The sequence below is a fragment of the Coloeus monedula genome (genome assembly GCF_965178545.1).
Source record: "Coloeus monedula genome assembly, chromosome: 3".
Taxonomy (NCBI): Eukaryota; Metazoa; Chordata; class Aves; order Passeriformes; family Corvidae; genus Coloeus; species Coloeus monedula.
Window position 1 is genome coordinate 49362727 of NC_138783.1, and position 17961 is coordinate 49380687.

Genomic DNA, 17961 nt, shown 5'->3' on the forward strand with positions numbered 1-17961 from the left:
CCATGTCCCCACTCCTGGTCACACAGGTAGTTAGGAAAGGCAGACTGAAGGTGCCGCGTGCTCTCCTGGGTTTGTGAGACTTGTTTTAGAGATGAATTAGGTCCCTTGCTCTGGTGGATGATGTTCCTGTTACCCTGCTGGGTAACATTTCACAGAATAATTGAACCAATTAGGTTGGAAAAGACCTCTGACATCATTGAGTCGAACCCGTGACTGAACACTACCATGTCAGCCACACCAGGGCACTGAGTGCCACACCAGTCTTTCCTTAAGCATCTCCAAGGTCGGTGACTCCACCACCTCCCTGGGCAGCCCGTGCCAATGGACAGCTCAGGAGCGTTAAGGCTTAGGAGAGCTGTGCTTACTGGGATTGCATCGGGCAGGATGCTCACTGCCTGTCCCCGGGAGCGGCGGGTGTCCCGTGATGAGCGCCCCGGGAGCGGGGAGCCGCGGCAGCGCGGGGCCGCAGGGCGCTGCCTCTCCCGCTGCCGCCGCCAGAGGGCGCGGCGGCCGCCGAGCGCCTCCCCCTCCCGCCGGCGCTGGCGGCCGGTCCTGCCGGGGAGGAGGGAAGGGGAAGGGAGGAGGAGGAGGAGGGCGGGCAGGCGGCGACGGCGGCACCGCCACCAGCCGGAGGCCGCTCGCCCGTGCTCCTGCGGCAGAGGCGGGCAGCCGGGCGCACCGTGCCCCTCGCCTCCTCCCCGCGCCGTGCGGCTCAGCGGCCCCCGCCAAGATGTCTCGGGAGCTCGGCTGCAGCCGCTGGCTCCTCTTCGCTGCCTGCACCCACCTCGTCTTCCTTCTCCCGCCGCTCCGCGCCCGGGGTGAGTGGCGGGGGCCGGGCCGGGACGCCATGGCGAGGTGAAGGGAGGAGACCCGGGACGCTCGGCCCCTCCGAGGAGGTGATGACAGGGAGGAGGGCACGGAGAGCCGGAGAGCTCGGAGCGGCGCCGGAGCCGCCGCCGCTTCCTGCCCGCTCTATCCCGCCCCGCGCGGGGAAGCGGGCGGGGGAGCCGAGGTGCCCCTGTTCCCGAAGTTTGTTGGCGATCCGGGCTGGAGCGCGGCCGTGCGGCGCGGGGTCCCTGCGCGGCGCCGGCTGCGGGGGCAGTGTCGGGATCGCCTCCCGTCCCCGGGGCCGTGTGCGGGGCCAGGGGGTGAGGGCAGGGACAGCCTGCCCCGGGGAAACCGGCCCTCGGATCGGGAACAGCTTCGTGGAACAGCCCGCCGGACCCAGCGCGGAGCACTAGTGCTCGTGTTTGGGCAGCGCCGCACTGACGGGGTGTTCTGCTCAGGGCGGGGGGAAAGGGAAAACCGCCCGGCTGAAATGCCAGCCGAGAGGAAAGACATATACTACTGTGTTTTAGAGATATTTTCCATGTGTTTAGTCAGGTGGGAGAAGATTAAAGGAGAAGGATTAGTAGTATGTCAGCGGTTGGGTTGCTACAGGCTCCTGGAGTTGGGAGCTGTTGGCGCGAGTGTAAGAGACAGAAGTAAATGTTTACATCTGTTCTGTTTCTCATTATTTCTATTCCTGAATATTTCTGTCTTTGTCAGCATAGGCTTGCCAGTTTGTTGTGAGCCTTTGGATTTGATTCTCTTTCACTGCTATGGCTTGTGCATCAAAATCATGCAGGGGAAAACTGGTACTAATAAATCACGTTTTCAGCAAAGTAAAACGGTGATATTTTGGTTTTTCTTCTGCTAAACACTTTTCCTTTCACTGACACAGCTTGGTTTTTGGAGCAGTCCTGATCTGTACAGCTCTTCCTAAAGCTGCATTTCATTCTTTCTGGGATGAGTAGTTTTGCTCCAGTAAGGTACTATAGCACTTGTAACCTCAAACAGATTGTAATCACAGTCAGAGAGTAGCAGCTTCAGTTTTTTCCCCTATATGTGTTTATTGTATATACATGCATACATACATACATGCAGGTAGAAAGCAGAAGTGGAAACACTTGTATTCTTGTTTAGTAGGTCTCAATTAATGCTTTTATGGAATTTATTCACCAGAAGCTTCCCGCAGTATCATGGTTTTCTTTTGGTTTTTTAATACCTTTTTATGTTACAGAAGCCATCCTTTCCCAAATAACCCATGCTTTTGAGATGGCCTGGATAGGGAGTTTGCAAAACAATCAGCTTTGTTCTTGGAAAACAGAAATAATTTGGTTTGCTTTCCAGAGAAGCAAACAGCTTGTCTGTAAGTAGTTAAGTAATTTCATAAATTCCAGCTTGCAGGTGGCAGCTTACAGAATGCGAAAATGTGTTCAGATGATTTTGTATGGTGTAACTTCTAGGCAATCAGAAGGGATCATGATGATGCTTTTTCTTCTACTGTTTTTCTTTGCTTGCCTCTTATAAAGATACTGGTGTTCACAGCACTCATTTAGACATTTCACTGATTCAAAGTGGTGATTTCAGCTGCCTTCGTCCCATATGTGACATTTGTGTAAAGAAATATAAGTAGTTGCTTTTATTTTATGAAAAGCTTCAGATGCTGTAAATTTGCTTGCATCACCCTCTCCTCTTCCTCCTTCCCCTGCGCTCTCCCTATTTTGTGTTGATGAGTCTGTAATTCATTCTTATCTGGCTAAACCAGAGTCTTTGATGCTGATAGGGTGGCAACAATGAAGAAATATTATAAAAGCTTGCATATAAATACACGAAACTAATTTATAGTGCTCACAGGCTGTCTCATCATGGAAGATGCCATCTCTTTGACTGACAGCATCAATGCAAATTTTCTCTGGAATCATGTCAATCCATAGAATCTTATGTTCTTTGAAAACTTGGAAGGGGTAAGAAACCCAACCAAAACAAAAATAGGCCTTTCATTAAATTATTATTAGAAGTACAAAGAAATTCTATTTTAAATGTTTTCTCTACGGTGTACAACATAATCACTAGCTGTCATTATTTGAAGTGGTTATTGTTAGTCATAGTTTTGCCATATATTAAGTCATAGAATTGTTACTTTTTTGTAGCTCATTTAAACTGACCCACAGCTTAGTGAGGTGGTTGGAACGACTCTGGGGTCAGTCAACCTTGAATCAGACTCTAAAAGAGGAGTATAACAGAAGTGTTGCTTTTCTGTCTCAGGTGAATTAGTCTGTGAAAGCAAAGAGTTAAGTCCTCAGTTTTTAACATCATTTGCACTTCAAGGACATATAATTGTAAACGTTTGGAAGGTGTTTACGCTTGAAAGGTTATTACTGAGGAAAGGATTACGTTTACATATAAAATGTGATATTATATAATTGTATATATTTATCCAGTTTACTGTATTTTAATGCTGCAGTGTTTACATCCATTTTTTCTATCCTGCACATATTCCTGCTGTTCGGTTGCTCAACAATGAAAATAATTACTGGGTTTTATTTTCTAGCGTTATAATCAAGTCTATTTACTTACCAAAATTTTAATGGAAATAATGGAATACTTGACAAAAATAATAGGAATTGAAGGAATTTAATTGCATAGGAATTCTCATATTTCATGTCTAGGTTTTAAAAGGATCCAAAAACGTTGTCTAGCTTTTCCAGTGGATTTTAGTTCTGCTCTCAAAAGACATAAAGATAAGATTGATGATAATACAGAACTTTAAAGTCTTTCTAAATTTTCTTTCCTTTTCTTGTCCTCAGTTCTTGGCCATTTAGCAAAAGGAGGGTAGGACTAGCGATTGACATGTTCTGCTTCTGTCTGCTGTGCCAGATGACATGATGTTAATGCACAACGTGTGTTAAAAATCTTCAGAGTACACAATGCATTAAATAATGAAATGACAAATACAAAATTACAGGTTGCATTTAAGATGGTGCCTTGCTGGTTTTTTTAATGCTTTGGGTAGCTTTGTTTATGAGAAACTGTACAGTTAATCACCCTGGTCTTTTGGTTACTGGTACCTACAGGGCTCGAACTTTTACCAGCTAGTAAGTTTCTCCTTGCAATGTATTTTCTCTGTGCTCTATGGCAAGTCAGTGGTCCTACTGAGGTATGCTTACATTGTATTAGAAAACAAAAAAAGGACTAGAGGAAATTCTGGATTTTTCAAAGGTACCTCTAGCTCCAGAGACTGAAATGTGTTTTAGGGAGTTGTACTGAAAGACATCTGTTGCAGTTGTCTGAATTAATAATGATGTTCGAGCATAGTAGTTTCTGGTTTAGGATAGTAGCATCTGATAGCTCCTGGACATAGGTCATCCTTCTTTGTGCATGTATGCCTTGCACACAACAAAAAGATGTCCTTCACACAGAGAATTTTTGGTTTCTGCCTGTGTTGTACAAGTGACCTGGCCATGAGCTGCATCTGGGGTTAGAATATTTCTATCAGTGGTCTACTCCCTGGAACATCTTTTTCAGAAACCCCTTGGAAGTGAACTGCAGGTGAATGAATTAATCTTGGAGATGTCCACTTGTACCAAGGCACTGTATTTTCTACCTACCCTGCAGTCCCTTTGTTGATAGGTTGCAGGCCAGCATGTTCTTCTCCTGCTGCCCTTTTCCCAGTAAATCCTTAGAAGAGCATATTTATTTCCATGCTGAGAGATCAGGTTGCTTAGCCAGAACAGCACAGTCTTGGTCACAGTTGATTTCTGAAGACTGCTTTATCAAATTAGATGTGCATAACAGATTTGCTAATCAGGTAGAAGAGTGTTGCTAAGATAAGTCCATACAGTCTGTGTGCGTGAAAAGCTTCATTACTGTTGGATGAAGACTCTTGAGGCTTTTTTGGTGGTGTCTTCAGGGGTCTGTTAGTCTGTTTTGTGAATGGTTCTTCAGTAGTTTAAAAATAGTCTGAACAGTTCTTGTCTTATTAAAATGTATTAGCTGGAAAAATTCTTCCTGATATATTTAACATAAAAGATACCAAGTCATTCTAATGTGTTTCAATGTTGGAAGAGAAGGGGAGGCTGCCTTTCTGAAGTCGCAGGGAATAAGAATAATGATATAGTGAGAGACTTTAGCATTCATTGCATGTATTGGTTTGCTGAATAAATTAAATGTGTGAATGTTGAAATTGCACTGTGTGGCAGGGTCAGAGCTGGTTGATTTTCAAGGTTCATCTCCTACAACAGTGATCCATCCCCACATGCAGGAGGGCAGGCAAAGATGGCAGAAGGCCCACTTGCACAAACAGGAGCTCCTGGCAAAACTCAAACATGAAAAGGAAGCACACAATAGATAGAAATACAGTCAGGTCACCCCAAGAGTAACGTGGAGACACTGTCTGAGAGTGCAGGTATGCCATTAGGAAAGCCAGGGCCCACCTGGAGTTGAATCTGGTGAGGGATTCAACTTGTGAAAGGTAAGAAGGAGAGCTTCTGCAGGTGTATCAGCAAAAGGGAGACTAGGGAAAATAATAATAGGCCTTCTTATGAATGGGGGACAGGGATAGAAAAAAGGACATGAAAGAGGTCAAGGAACTCGGAACCTTCTTTGCTTTGATTGGTATTATTAAGACTCACCTTCAGCAGTCCCAGGCCCCTGAAACTCATGGGAAGGTCTGGAGCAAAGAAGGGTTATCTCACTGGAGGAGGACTGGTTTAGGGAACATTTAAACAAAATGGACATACAGAAGTCCACAAGACCTGATGGCAAGCACACACAAGTGCTGGTGGAGTTTGATGATGTCAATGCAAATCTTTATAATCTTTGAAAGGTGGTGGTGATTGGGGGAGATTCCTCAAGGCTAGAAGAATATCACCCTGGTCTTCAAGGAGGGCAAATATAAGTTGGTTGGTGCTACCTCAGTCCCTGGGAAGGTGGTAGAGCAAATAATCCTTGGTATCACTACCAAACAGGGAAGGACAAGACAAACATATGAAGGACAAGAGGGTGATTGGGAGAAGTCACTGTGTTCTAATGAACCATCTGACTTTGTGGGCTCATGGGCTCTGATGAATGGCATGATGGCTCCAGTAGTATTTAACCTTTCATTAACGACCTGGACAATGGGATGTGCACCCTCAGCGAATTTGCAGAGGATACGAAATGTGCAGGAGGAGTTGATGCACCATCTGGTTGTGCTGCCATTCAGAGGGACCTCAACAGGCTGGAGAAGTGGGCAGACAGGAAACTTGGGAAACAGAGTTCAGTGAAGGGAAATACAAAGTCCAGCCCCTGACAAGGAGGCACCTCATGCAACATTGCACACGGGGGGGCACATTGTCTGGGAAACAGATTTGCAGAGAAGGACTGGAGAGTCCTGGCGTGCAGCAAACTGATCATGAATCAGCAGTGTGCCATTGTGGCAAAGATGGCCAGCAGCCCCTGAGCTGCAGTGGGAAGAGAGTTGGCAGCAGGGCAAGGGAGGTGACCCCTCCTGTCTGCTCAGCACTGGTGAGACATACCTGGGGTGCTGTGTCCAAGTTTGGCCTCTCCAGTACAAGTGAGACATGGACATACTGGAATGAGTCCAGCAAAGGACCACGAAGATTATTAATAGATTGGAACACCTGACAGACAAGAAGAGGCTGAAGGAGCTGGGGCTGTTTAGCCTGGAGAAAAGAAGGTTCAGGGAGGACCTCCAAAGTGTAAATACCTGATGGGGTGCAGTAAAGAAGACAGAGCCAGACTCTGGTTCTTAACAGGACATGAGGCAGTTTACACAATCTGAAATACAGGAAATTCTGTTTGAACATAATTACTTCTTTCTTTGGGGTTTGTTTGTTTGTTTGTTTGTTTATTTTGTTGTTTGGGTTTTTTTAAATCTAAGAATGATTGAACACTGGAAGAGGTTGCTCAGACAGTTTATGGAGTCTGTTCTAAAAGATAATCAAAACCTGACTAGACAAGGTCCTGAGGACCCAACACTGGGGGGTTGAACTAAATGACCATTAGGGATCCTTTCCTGCCTCAACAAATCTGTGGTTCTGTAATACCAGGATGAGTAGGTTGTTTAATTAATTCCCTGAAGAGCTTTGTCTGTGCTCTCAAAGATGTAGTGTGAAAAAGGTGATCTGATTATTGTTTGATTTATTTCAAGGATCGTGTGTATTAATATTGCATAAAGCTTAGGAGCAGTGTGGCATGGGTTATTGAATGCACTGTGGTGACAGAGGCAGCATCTCTTGTCAATCCCAGTTGTCTTAGGTTCCATGTGTCATTCTTCAGGTGCATATTAAAAACTTAAAAATTAGGCTTGTGAATAATCTGAATTTATGAGGTGATACTTCTTCAGGTTAATACTACATAATTAATACATTTCCTGGAATAAGGATGTTTTGTGTTGATCTTGTAATTAGGATCGTGTCAAGAAGAAAGTGTGGATCTGGTTTGTGTGGGGGAAACTATTCCTTGTCTGAATCTGTAAATACTGTTATTTTGGGAGAAAAGGAGGAAAATGACCTTGAGATTAGCTCAGTTGGTTAGAGCCTGGTGCTCATAACACAGATACAATCCCTGTACTGGCCATTCACTTAAGAGTTGTGGGTCCCTTCCAACTCAGAATATTCTGTGATTCTGATTTATGGGCACCATGAGTCTGCTATGTTAGAATGATGTCTGGATCTAGTGGTGTGATTTGAGATTCAGGTTAATCAGGACCTGAGAGACCAACCTCTACTCATGGGCACTTGATGAAATTTGATCTCCAGCTGGAAGAGAATAGGGATGTAGGTATTCAGAGATGGGGCTCCCTAGACCTAGGACAATCTTGTTTTGCTCTCCTATGTTGTAGGTTTCTAGTGTGTCAGAGGAATGATAATGGCTAGCAACTCACTTTGAAGTCAATTTCAAGCAATAAGTAATTTAAATATGTAGTGGGACAATCCACTTGAATCTGTTTTCTGCCCCAGTTTTTAAGAAGACCATCAATTTGACCGTGATGAATAGTATCTTGAATTCCTTCCAAATTGTAACAATTTACTTTCATTTGCATCTCTTTAGTACTTTTAAGAAAAAGATTTCTTAAGAAGAATCTTAGCAAGGCTTTCTAATGTGAAATGGAACTACTTTTACAAATGAGTAGGCTGAGACAAATTGATTGACTACATCAATAACAAAAAAAGCAACACTAGAACCCATTTTACAATTATTTTTCTAATACAAACCAGAAGTGTATGCAAAAGGTGGTGTCACTATAAATAGTTTAAGATAATGCTACTTCTGTGCAGACTAGCTCTGTTCTTTTTGTGAACATTTATTTGGGTCTCATATATTTACAAGTTTGACTGTTGTTCAAAGATGGCATTCGAAGCCTGTGATAGTCATCTTCACTTTGATAGAAATTTCTGTCAGTCACTGTCAGTTTCTGTGGTTCCAAGAGAAGCTTTGGTAATCCAAACTTCAACCTAAAAACAGTGGACTGCAGGTCTCCCATTTGGTAGCACATTAGGCTGCTATCAAGTGAGCTACTGGACTGAACAGATTTTTTTCAAGGATTTATTTGCCTTGAAGCCAAGAAAAATTGGCTTCATATCAAAGAGTATTTTTTTTCAGTGATGGTATAGGAATTGTCAGGCAGCAAATGTATAAATTCTATAAGAACAGACTCTCATGTTCACAAAGATTATTACAAATACAGTGTCATTTAATGTGAAAAATCTACCTAAATGATGGGGGGTTGGGGTTTTTTTTGCTGTAGAACTTTGTCAGTTGTGAAAGTGAGCTCCTGTAATGTGAAAGAAATCTGTTTTTTCTTTCAGCTTTTGCTGTAAATGTAGTTCCTGAAGGTGCAGAAGATGAGACTGAACTACCAGTACTGCAGGTAATAAATTTTAATTGCTAGAGCAGGAACATTTTACAGACATTATAAAATAAGCTAGAATAGACCAGAGCAGAAAGCCTAATATCTGTAGCATTGATTATTTTGACCATTGACTCCAGTAGTACTAAATGTCATATGATGTCTTTCTGTTCTGTGTCATATAAGTTCTTAGTGCTATTGCTGTTGAGAAAAGTTTTTGAATATATAACCTTTATTATTTTAAAGACAGGTTTTACTTTCTTCTTGGTCCTGCTAAATATGTAATACATTGAGAGGGAAATGGCTGCCTTTCTGCCAAATTAGCATTATTACATATTACCATTCAAGTCACGGCTCAAGCAAAGCTTAGGTATGAAATTTCAAATTAATAGATTAGGAGAACTAATGGCCAGAGCTAGCCCTAGCTTTAAATAGCGTAGTGAGTGTTAGGTGTGTATGCATGCATGTCCTTTGACAGACTTCTGACTACCATTTTTATATGTGTATGTATTTGTAACAGATATTTGTGTATGTATAAAAGAAATTTAAGGGAGGAAAATAAAAGTACTGGAATGAATCAAGAGTTAGAATCTATAGCTGCTATTTAGATCTAGTGATCTGACATCAAACACAATAGAAGTATAGTCAGAAGTACGTATTTCTAAGTAATTTTTGGTTTTGATGGTGATTGCTGTACCTACAGTAATTTTTCTAAATGAAAAATATCCCTATTGCAAACTGCTGATCTGCGCAGTGTATCTGGGAGGCTCGGTAATGGCATTCTGTTGGCATTACTAGTAGGTTGCTGTTTGATAAATTCTGTTACTGTCTCAATCCAGCTGTTATCCTTCTTATACAGGATATAATTTATGAAGGCACTCCTACTATTTTAGTTTCAAAACCTTCCCTCAGATGAAGTCAGAGGTGCTTCCTAGAACTCTTCAGGCCAAAATATCTTCCCCCCCCCCTTTTTAAAAGAACATTAACAGGAATATAACCAGCAATAATTGTTTTGTGTTTTAATAAAAATAACTGTAAATATGGCTTGTTCTTCACACTGTGTACCACAAAACACATAGATTTTTGTTTGCACAGGAAATCAATCTTCCTATGTTTTCTCTGATAATAGGTTAGCTTAGAATGTTAACTTACTGTGCTATAATGACAGTGTTGTGTATAGATATCAAAAAAAATTAGTGTTATAAGAAATCTTTTAAACTTTACTGACCCAGGCAGCAGAAAAAGGGTCATAAGAATGGATGCAATTGCAGTAATTTTTGAAAAGGTTTAACAGAGGGCTACCAAGGAAGTTGGAGCTTATTCATTTCGGTGTAAAAGTCAGAGGAAAGATCATCTGATGCAAGTAGAGCTAAAAGGATTACATAGATCTGATATTTAAAAAAAAGGGAGGGGGCTAGGTACTTATAAATAGAAATTGGCTCAAGGGTAGGAAAACTATGTATGAGCTTATTACCGAGGAGTGCCTTGTATGGCATTTCTGTCTGAAAGTCCTGAAACACTTGAATTGAGATAAATCCTACGACATTCTTATGCAATTAGTAAAGATGAGTTTGATTTTTCATGTGGACAGAGCAAAGCACTGGGATGCTGTCACCTGGGATAAATTGTGCAACAAATGAAGGCTCTGTTTTCCTTTGTACAGTTTTCTAGGCAGTGCAGAGCTCTTTCTCCAGTCCTCTCTCTCTTAAGCCACACCTTTCCACTCCATCTCTGTTACTTAGAAGCAATCGAATATGCTCCTAAGATATTTTTATGTGTATGTCTTGTTTCCTGGTTAATGATGCAAATGCAGTGTCACTGTTGTCTCTTCCTCAGCACTCTGTTAAAATTCCATCACATATGTTTGTGATGCCTGAGTAAATGCCGGTGGAGTCACATTATGTGCAACAACCTTTTGATATTTGTCTTGATACAAATTGCATTTGAGTCCTTGAAGAATTGTGTTTTGATAGAAGTTTGAGAGTAGATTAAGTGAATAAGAGTGTGCTGGGGGGTTTTTCACACCGAACAGGTGTGTTTTTATTGTAGAGCTCCATATTCCAAACTTAGTGCTTGGGAGATGCATTATTAAAAAAAAAGATATCGTTAGTAATAATTTAAAGAGCTGTGGTATAAATTGAGTCATGGCAAAGCATTTTCTATTTTTTTTTCTTACTCTTACTGTATCTTCTGAATAATAGCATGTAATATCTGTTGCAGTTCTTGATGTTTTGGGGGTTTTTTTATTTTACTTTATTTTTCATATTAGTTTTTGAGTTAAAACCTCTATGTATACATTTATAATCTGATGAGTGCTTTGACTCCCAGTGTTTTTCTGTAGAACTATTTGAGGTTTTGTGTGTATTCTTACTTGGGTTTTTTTCTTTCTTTCTTCTAGAAGACTGAAAAAAGTAGAACAATCAGTAAAATAGGCAGAGGTAAGTAGAGTATAGTGCTGTTTCACAAATACTTTTTCTTTTCTTGGTTCATGTAGTTTCATCAAACAGAAAATTCTAAATCTTTGATTGTACTTGAAGTTCTTGAAGTTAAGTTTTTTGTGAACATGCACACTTGCACTGTGAAACGGATGAATTGCTTTTTGTAGCGCACTGTAGTTTAAAATAAAATTTTATGATACCTAGTAGCTGTTCTTGTAACAATTTGAGATGAAACTGAATTTTACCATTCTGCTAGGCTCTAATTGTACTTGTAATAATTAGGGTTATTATAAATTGCTTGTAACAAGTTATACTAACTCCGTAATATCTAGAAGCAAGTATTTAAGAAGCATGTCAAACATTAATAGGTGAAATAGTGATAAAACAATTTTTTGCTGCTGGACACGTGATAAATAATGAGAATAAAAATTCTGCAGGGTTCTGCCTTTTCTGAAGACGAGTCTGATGCCCTTCTGGCAAAAAGTTAACAGACCTGACTTACATTCTCTGCACTATGACCTTGGACTTCTCACTCTGCTAAACCCTCAGGACTTGGCTCTGCTTGTTCTAAAAGGACCCTGCTTAATTATGCCTGTCTTCTGGCATTTCCTAATATAACATTTGTCAGTGCTGTTAGAGTTTGAGGAGCACTGGAGAAAGTGAACATTTTGTGGTGTCTCTGAGTACTCTTTCCTGTTACTATGGTTAAAGAAAATGTACTGGACTGGATGAACTGCTGGTCTGATGTATGAAAATACGTAATTTTTTGCCTCTGCCTAATAACGTTATTTTGGTTTGGGTTTGGGGGTTTTTTTAGGTCTTTTAACCCATTCCTGTAGGTAAGATGTAAGAGTTTGAAACAGAGTATAGTTCCTGATGGTTCTTAGTTCCCCTGATACTTCATTTTTTTCTTTTGAACTCTTATATACACATCAGTAGCACTTTTGGATATTAATCTTTCAAAAGACTTTTCTTTCTCTTGCTTTGTTAAGTGTTTCTCAGCTTGAGAAACAATTTAGGTGTTTAATATTATAACTATTTTCTGTTGACATTTTCATACACTGAATATGTCTTTTTATTAACTACTTTAAACTCCCTGTAGCAAAGGAAACTATTTCCATTTGATTTAATCGTCAAAGTAGATGTTATCTTATTCCTAGAAAGTATTCTGTTGTGGAATGTCACAGGTGTCATTAAGTGTACCATAAGTGAAACTAAGTGTTTCCATATCTGTAAATATACTGGTACTAAAACAGCAATTATATAAAAACAAGGTAATGTTTGTTTTTTATCTCTGTGGATGTTTTTGGTGTTGTGCATGTAGATTTAGCCCTTTGACTCTCATTAGCATCAACAAAGTGTAGTTTCAGTTTTTGCACCGATTTTAATTTTTGCACAGGAAATCCAGCAAAGATCTTGCTAGGTAGCAATTAGTTGCTATTCAGATGTTTTTATTATGCACAGGATTTTTAAGCAGTTTGTTTGGTGGTTCAGAGCATGAACAGTGTTAATTCCTATGCTGTGTAGGAAAAATGTGAAATGAATACTGATACCTAAACCAATGCTTACTCAATCTCCACAATATATCACCAGAAACCTCCCAGAATTTGACAATGTCTTGATGAATATGCTAATAAATTGAGGGAAAGTAATATTGAGGGAAAAGTAGAAAAGCAGCTTACTGCAGCTTTGAGCTGTCATAGGTCTAAATTAAAAAATAACTGTTCAGAGGAACAAAGCAATGTAGTCGATCCTCAGGTCCTGGACATAGCAATCTCTCCATAATCTTAGTGCAGATATTTGTGGTTAATGCTCTTTCTGTTCACAATGTTCTCCTTGTGATCCTTCTTCATGGGCTCAGTTTTAGTCTTTTTCCTTGTCATTACTTCTTTCCTTTGGGCAGTTTTCTTCCATCTTTGTTCCACTGTTCTTCACTCATTCTATTCTATTTGCCAAGTTAGCATATAATTTATTTGGTCTGAACTTTGTTCCTTCTCCACAATTTTCAACATTCTGTACTGATCTCATGGACATTAATTTCTTTCCTTGTAGTGCTGTCTTAAGTTGTATTCTGAGTTTCCCGGTACACTTTCTACGTAGTATCTGTAAAGTTCAGCCTTTTGTGGCCAAACAAACAGAAGCTGCAGTATCATGTGTTACTCCTCATCTTACACATTGATTGATACTTAGTTAATGGTCTTGAGTGGGTTATACAGCATAGATCAAACTTGTTAAGAATTTTGCAAAAGGCATCTGTCCTCTTCCCTTTCTCATCCTCTGTTGTCTGCTGTGCTCTGCTTCTGAATGGGATCATATCTTCTTGTTTTTCTAAGATTTCTAAGTATTGAGGGATTATTCTATCTACTGTTGTCAAGAAAATTTGGCCACCTGTGTCATGAGCTATTGTACTTTGTAACAGGCACTTTTATAATCCATAAACATTTGCAAAGCTACTTCATTATTGTCTTTTAAATTTCTTGCAGTCTTCTCTCCTGTTTGAAGTTCTTACTTATGATGCCTTAAAACACTGTGAAGACTTGTGAGATACTGATGCTGTCATATTAGATAAGAGTATCAACTTAGCGTTCTCATGAGTGTATTTCTCCATCTGATGTTCGTTTCTGGGTAGGGTTTTAAACTCTTTGTTTGGGAAGCATCTTTTCTGTTTCATGTTCATGCATTACCTAGTGAGGGGAGATGCTGGTCTCTGACTAACACCTTTTAACTCTGATGATAAGGAATGCTGGTGTATTGGAGGAAAAGCAACCTCATGAGTGTGACTACTGTTAACTGCTGCACATCTGCCAGTCATGCCATGCTCTTTATAAACGAATCTTTAAAAGGGCTGGTTTGGATTTGTGTGTGTGTTAAATAATGCCTTTTTACTATTTCATGAAATGTTTGTATAATTAAAGGAATAGCTTACTGGGTAATAGATTCCCACACACACCTGGGTTCTCATTAGCTTTGGAGCAAATCAGAAAATAACTTCTTTTATCTTTAAATCTTCTTATTTTCTTGTTTACAGAATTAAAAGGAATTGTATTTGTCATCCAGAGTCAAAGTAATTCTTTTCATTCCAAGAGAGCAGAAGATCTAAAAAGAGATATTTTGAAACAGGCTGTAGATCTTGGAAAGGTATGTTGAGATAATATAAAGTGCACCTTGTTATATATGCTGTTATTGCATTTTACTAAAAATACTGAGGTTTGTTTCCTTTTTATCAAATCCATTCTATTTCTTTTGTTGTTTTCTGTGTGCTTATAAGAAAATTATTTCACTGGTTATTTACTGATTGTGTGCTGTGATTTATCACTACTTCTAATTTCAACTATCAACTTTTTTGTGTAACAGCTGTTATTGTTTGGATGACATTTGATGCAAAAATGATAAGAAAGACCTGGAAGAAGGCAATTTTCCAATATGACTGTAGTGTGTTTATGGAAAAAAAAAAGAAAAAAATGGTGTAGTCTTTATGAAGTGAAAAACATAACAATTTAATTATTAGTTAGAATAATTTTAGGTGAGTATTTTAATAGAGCAAATGAATTTGCTGTAATGTAGATTTCATTGCTGTAATGTCAGAATTTCATTGCACAAGTTTGACATCATGGCAGTAGAGCAGAAATGTGTGTGGACGTTAAAATCCTAAGGCAGGAGTCCCCACTTCTGGCAGCAGCAGCCCTCCACACCTCCCTCGCCCCTGTCCCTCAGTGATGCAGCACCTTCCCTAACTATTCCTTGTTGCTCTGCCACCCCTCTGCAGCCTGAGCACTCTGCCCTTGACCTGCTGGTGGGTCATGCTGAACTGAGAGCTGCATGCTGTACTTAACATTCTAATGTGAAATTTGACTTGTAAAGCTTAAGCCTAGAGAGAAAATGTTTTTAAAAAACTTGTATCGAAAGTTCAGTATGCATAAACAATACTTTATTTTCTTTGTCTTTTATAAAATTAAGAAAAATTTAAGAGTGGCACACATCCCCTGATGTGAAATAGCTTGCTGTGAGGTTATTTGACCTATTTCTCATTTCCACGTTCTTTGTTGTAAAGGAAAAAGAAGTCTAATGTAAATTGTCTTAAGTACATTAGTCTTGTAGTGCGTAAATCAGACTGCTGGATGTTTTAGGCTTCATTTATCCAAGCTTATCAAACCTGTTGTAATTAAATCCATTCTAAATGTAATTTTTAATCCTTTAATGAAATCAGTCATGTGAACAGCCTTTGTTCTGCAGAGTTCTGCTCTTTCAGAGTCCTCTTCGGAATTGAGACAAGTGTTCAGATACAATGTGTGCAGAGAGGATTATGGTGTCAGTTGTTAAACCCAAGGATTTTAGCTGAGTTCTGTAATTGATGTTGCAGAATATGAGTAATGAAAAGTTCAGTTAGTGGAAGTACAAATGTTTTCAGTGAGGCAGGCATATGTTTTGTGGGAGAGAGGTAAAATCTTCTTGTAATCAGGGTTGTACCTGAAACTGATGTGGCTTCTAAAAAAACTTTATTGCCTAATTAAGGAGATGCCTTTAAGGGAACGCTGAAATGGTGATGCTTTTCCAGTATTAGAAGTTACCTCTTCAACAGCATACATGGTGTCTTAAGAGAATCAGTGATGGAAATCCCACCAAAAATCTTGTATCTGGAATTTGGGGAAAGGGGAAAGCCATCAGTGTATAGGAAAAGAATCAACAGTCATAGTCAGCAGGTACTTGGTATGCCTTGATTGTTTTGGTCAACTCACAATGCCATAGTGAGGTATGACCCAATAATGCTGATTAGGGAGATGGGGCAGATAATCTCTGCAATCCTGCATATCAACATTTGAAGTTAGCATTTTTCATTGCAAAGAATACATATGAAATTATTAGTTTCGGGCAAAACCAGTTAAATCCTTGTGTTTTCAAGGACAACTGCTGTATCGAAACAAAGGACTGAATTATCAGGTTCACTTCTCTGTTGTTACAGGCCCAAGCAATAGATGTTTAGTCCATAAGGTTTCATTAATTATTTTCTGCTGTTTTAAAATGAGACATGGAAGCCAACTGCTAGATTTGTGTTACTTCATTAAACTAGCATATATGTCTCACTTCAAAATGGATTAAGTCACTGACATTAGTGCTTACAAGTGATTTGTTCATTTATTTGCTTTTACAGTGTACTTGAAACATTTTTTTAATGTGAAACCAATCTGTAATTGCAGTCACCAGTAGATGTCAGTATTTTGCTCTTGCTTAAAAGCATTTTCCATAGCGATTTATTGAACATTAACCAAAACTCTTCAGCTAGAATTTAACAATGGCAAAAATTCATTACAGTTTCTACCAATCTTCGTAATTTCCTGAGATTCCTGAACATTTAACCTCTGTAAACTAGACCTTCATAAGAGGCACTGAATAAGAGTGAGGAAGCTGTTGGGAGCGTAAAATGGTAATATTTGGGACTACACCCTTTCTGTCTTAAAAAATTCAAAATCAGGATTACTTTCGGCTATTACATTTAAAATGAGAACACAGGTAAAATAAAGTTTTGGAAAAATTACCGGTTTAGATGCAGTCAGTGCTTTTTAATTGCCCGTCATTGTGACACTGTTTAGAAGACAAAAGTCTGTGTATTTCCCTATGAAAACTGGTCTGGTAGAGTAAGAGGTTTTTTTGCTTTGAGTCCTTGAGGGTTCTTATGTTGAACACACTCAGCCAATTCAAAAAACTGTAATTTTTCCTGAAAAGTCTGGAGATCAAATGGGGTCCTATGTTTATGAAAAGAACTATAGCAAATTAATACTGTTCATTATGGAGTTAAAATAAAAAACCAAAACACCAAAACAAAATAACAAACCAATAATGTAAGAATATTTTAAAACTCTTACCATGGAGTATTAGAAAATGAAAATGAGTGTCACATACTTCCATGTGAGTAATAGATGATGTGAAGTATGAGTTCTGTTTTATAGAAGTGTTGTAACTCTAATTTGCAGTATTTTTACTACTGGGCTTACTTTGTTTTTAGCAAAGTCATGTATATTGTGACATCACACAGAAATGAATTTTCACGCATTTAAAATACCTCTGCATATAAAGGGAAGTACTGCTCATTTTGTGAGTTTTGTGAGACTGTTAATGTAGTGATTATTAACATCAGTTTGAATGAAACAAGTGCAGTCCAAAGTGTGGAACTGTATGTAGGAAATGGATGTATACTATGTTTCATGAGTAAGTGCTTGCTTTAGTTAATATCATCATTAAACTTTCAAAATACCATTTTTTTCTTTAGTCCCCCAGTTTCCAGTTGACTGATGTGAAAACAAGTGACAAATGTTAGGAGCATCCTATAGTTTTGTTCCTGTTTATTTAAAACAATTTTTCAATATCCTATTTCCTGAAGCACAGCCAGAACAAAGATGATCAGAAACCCAGCTGGCCTGTGCCAGTGGTGTGTGCCTCAGAAGTTCAGTGTCTTCGTTATCTTACAAGATCATGCCTACACAAGGTTCTGTTTTTCTCCTTTCAACACAAATTAATTGTAACTCAGTGTCTTAGCTGCTGATCTCTGGTGTTGAAAAGCCTCTTAGTGCCCGTGTCAGTGTTACTGTGTCATTAGGTTCATGGCCACAGTATCTGTTGCCAAGGTGCCAGTGACCATTGGGCAGGGATTGTGTGCTTTAAAAACCTGTTATTTTTAATTGCCTAGGCTGTACTGATGGCAGCATGCACTGTTTTAATAATACGGAAGATTTCTTTGTTAAAGGATTGGAGAGGGGGAAAAAAGTAAAATTAGTTTGCTTCAATTTTGAGGTATGTATGTTAAGCCATCACCACATTCCTATCAGAAATTATCTGTCTCCAAATTGTTCC

The 17961-nt window shown here is 39.4% G+C and overlaps 1 protein-coding gene across 2 annotated transcripts in view; it reads left to right on the plus strand.

The window, feature by feature from the left end:
- The first annotated feature begins 599 nt into the window (after nt 1-599).
- The window catches only part of B3GLCT (beta 3-glucosyltransferase), a 49667-nt gene continuing 32305 nt past the window's right edge, over nt 600-17961 (plus strand). For both annotated transcript variants that reach the window (XM_082277724.1, XM_082277725.1), the window contains exons 1-4: nt 600-818; nt 8637-8698; nt 11076-11115; nt 14144-14253. In XM_082277724.1, the coding sequence (XP_082133850.1) occupies nt 731-818; nt 8637-8698; nt 11076-11115; nt 14144-14253 (300 nt within the window). In that variant the 5' untranslated portion in view covers nt 600-730. The remainder of the gene's footprint in view (nt 819-8636; nt 8699-11075; nt 11116-14143; nt 14254-17961) is intronic.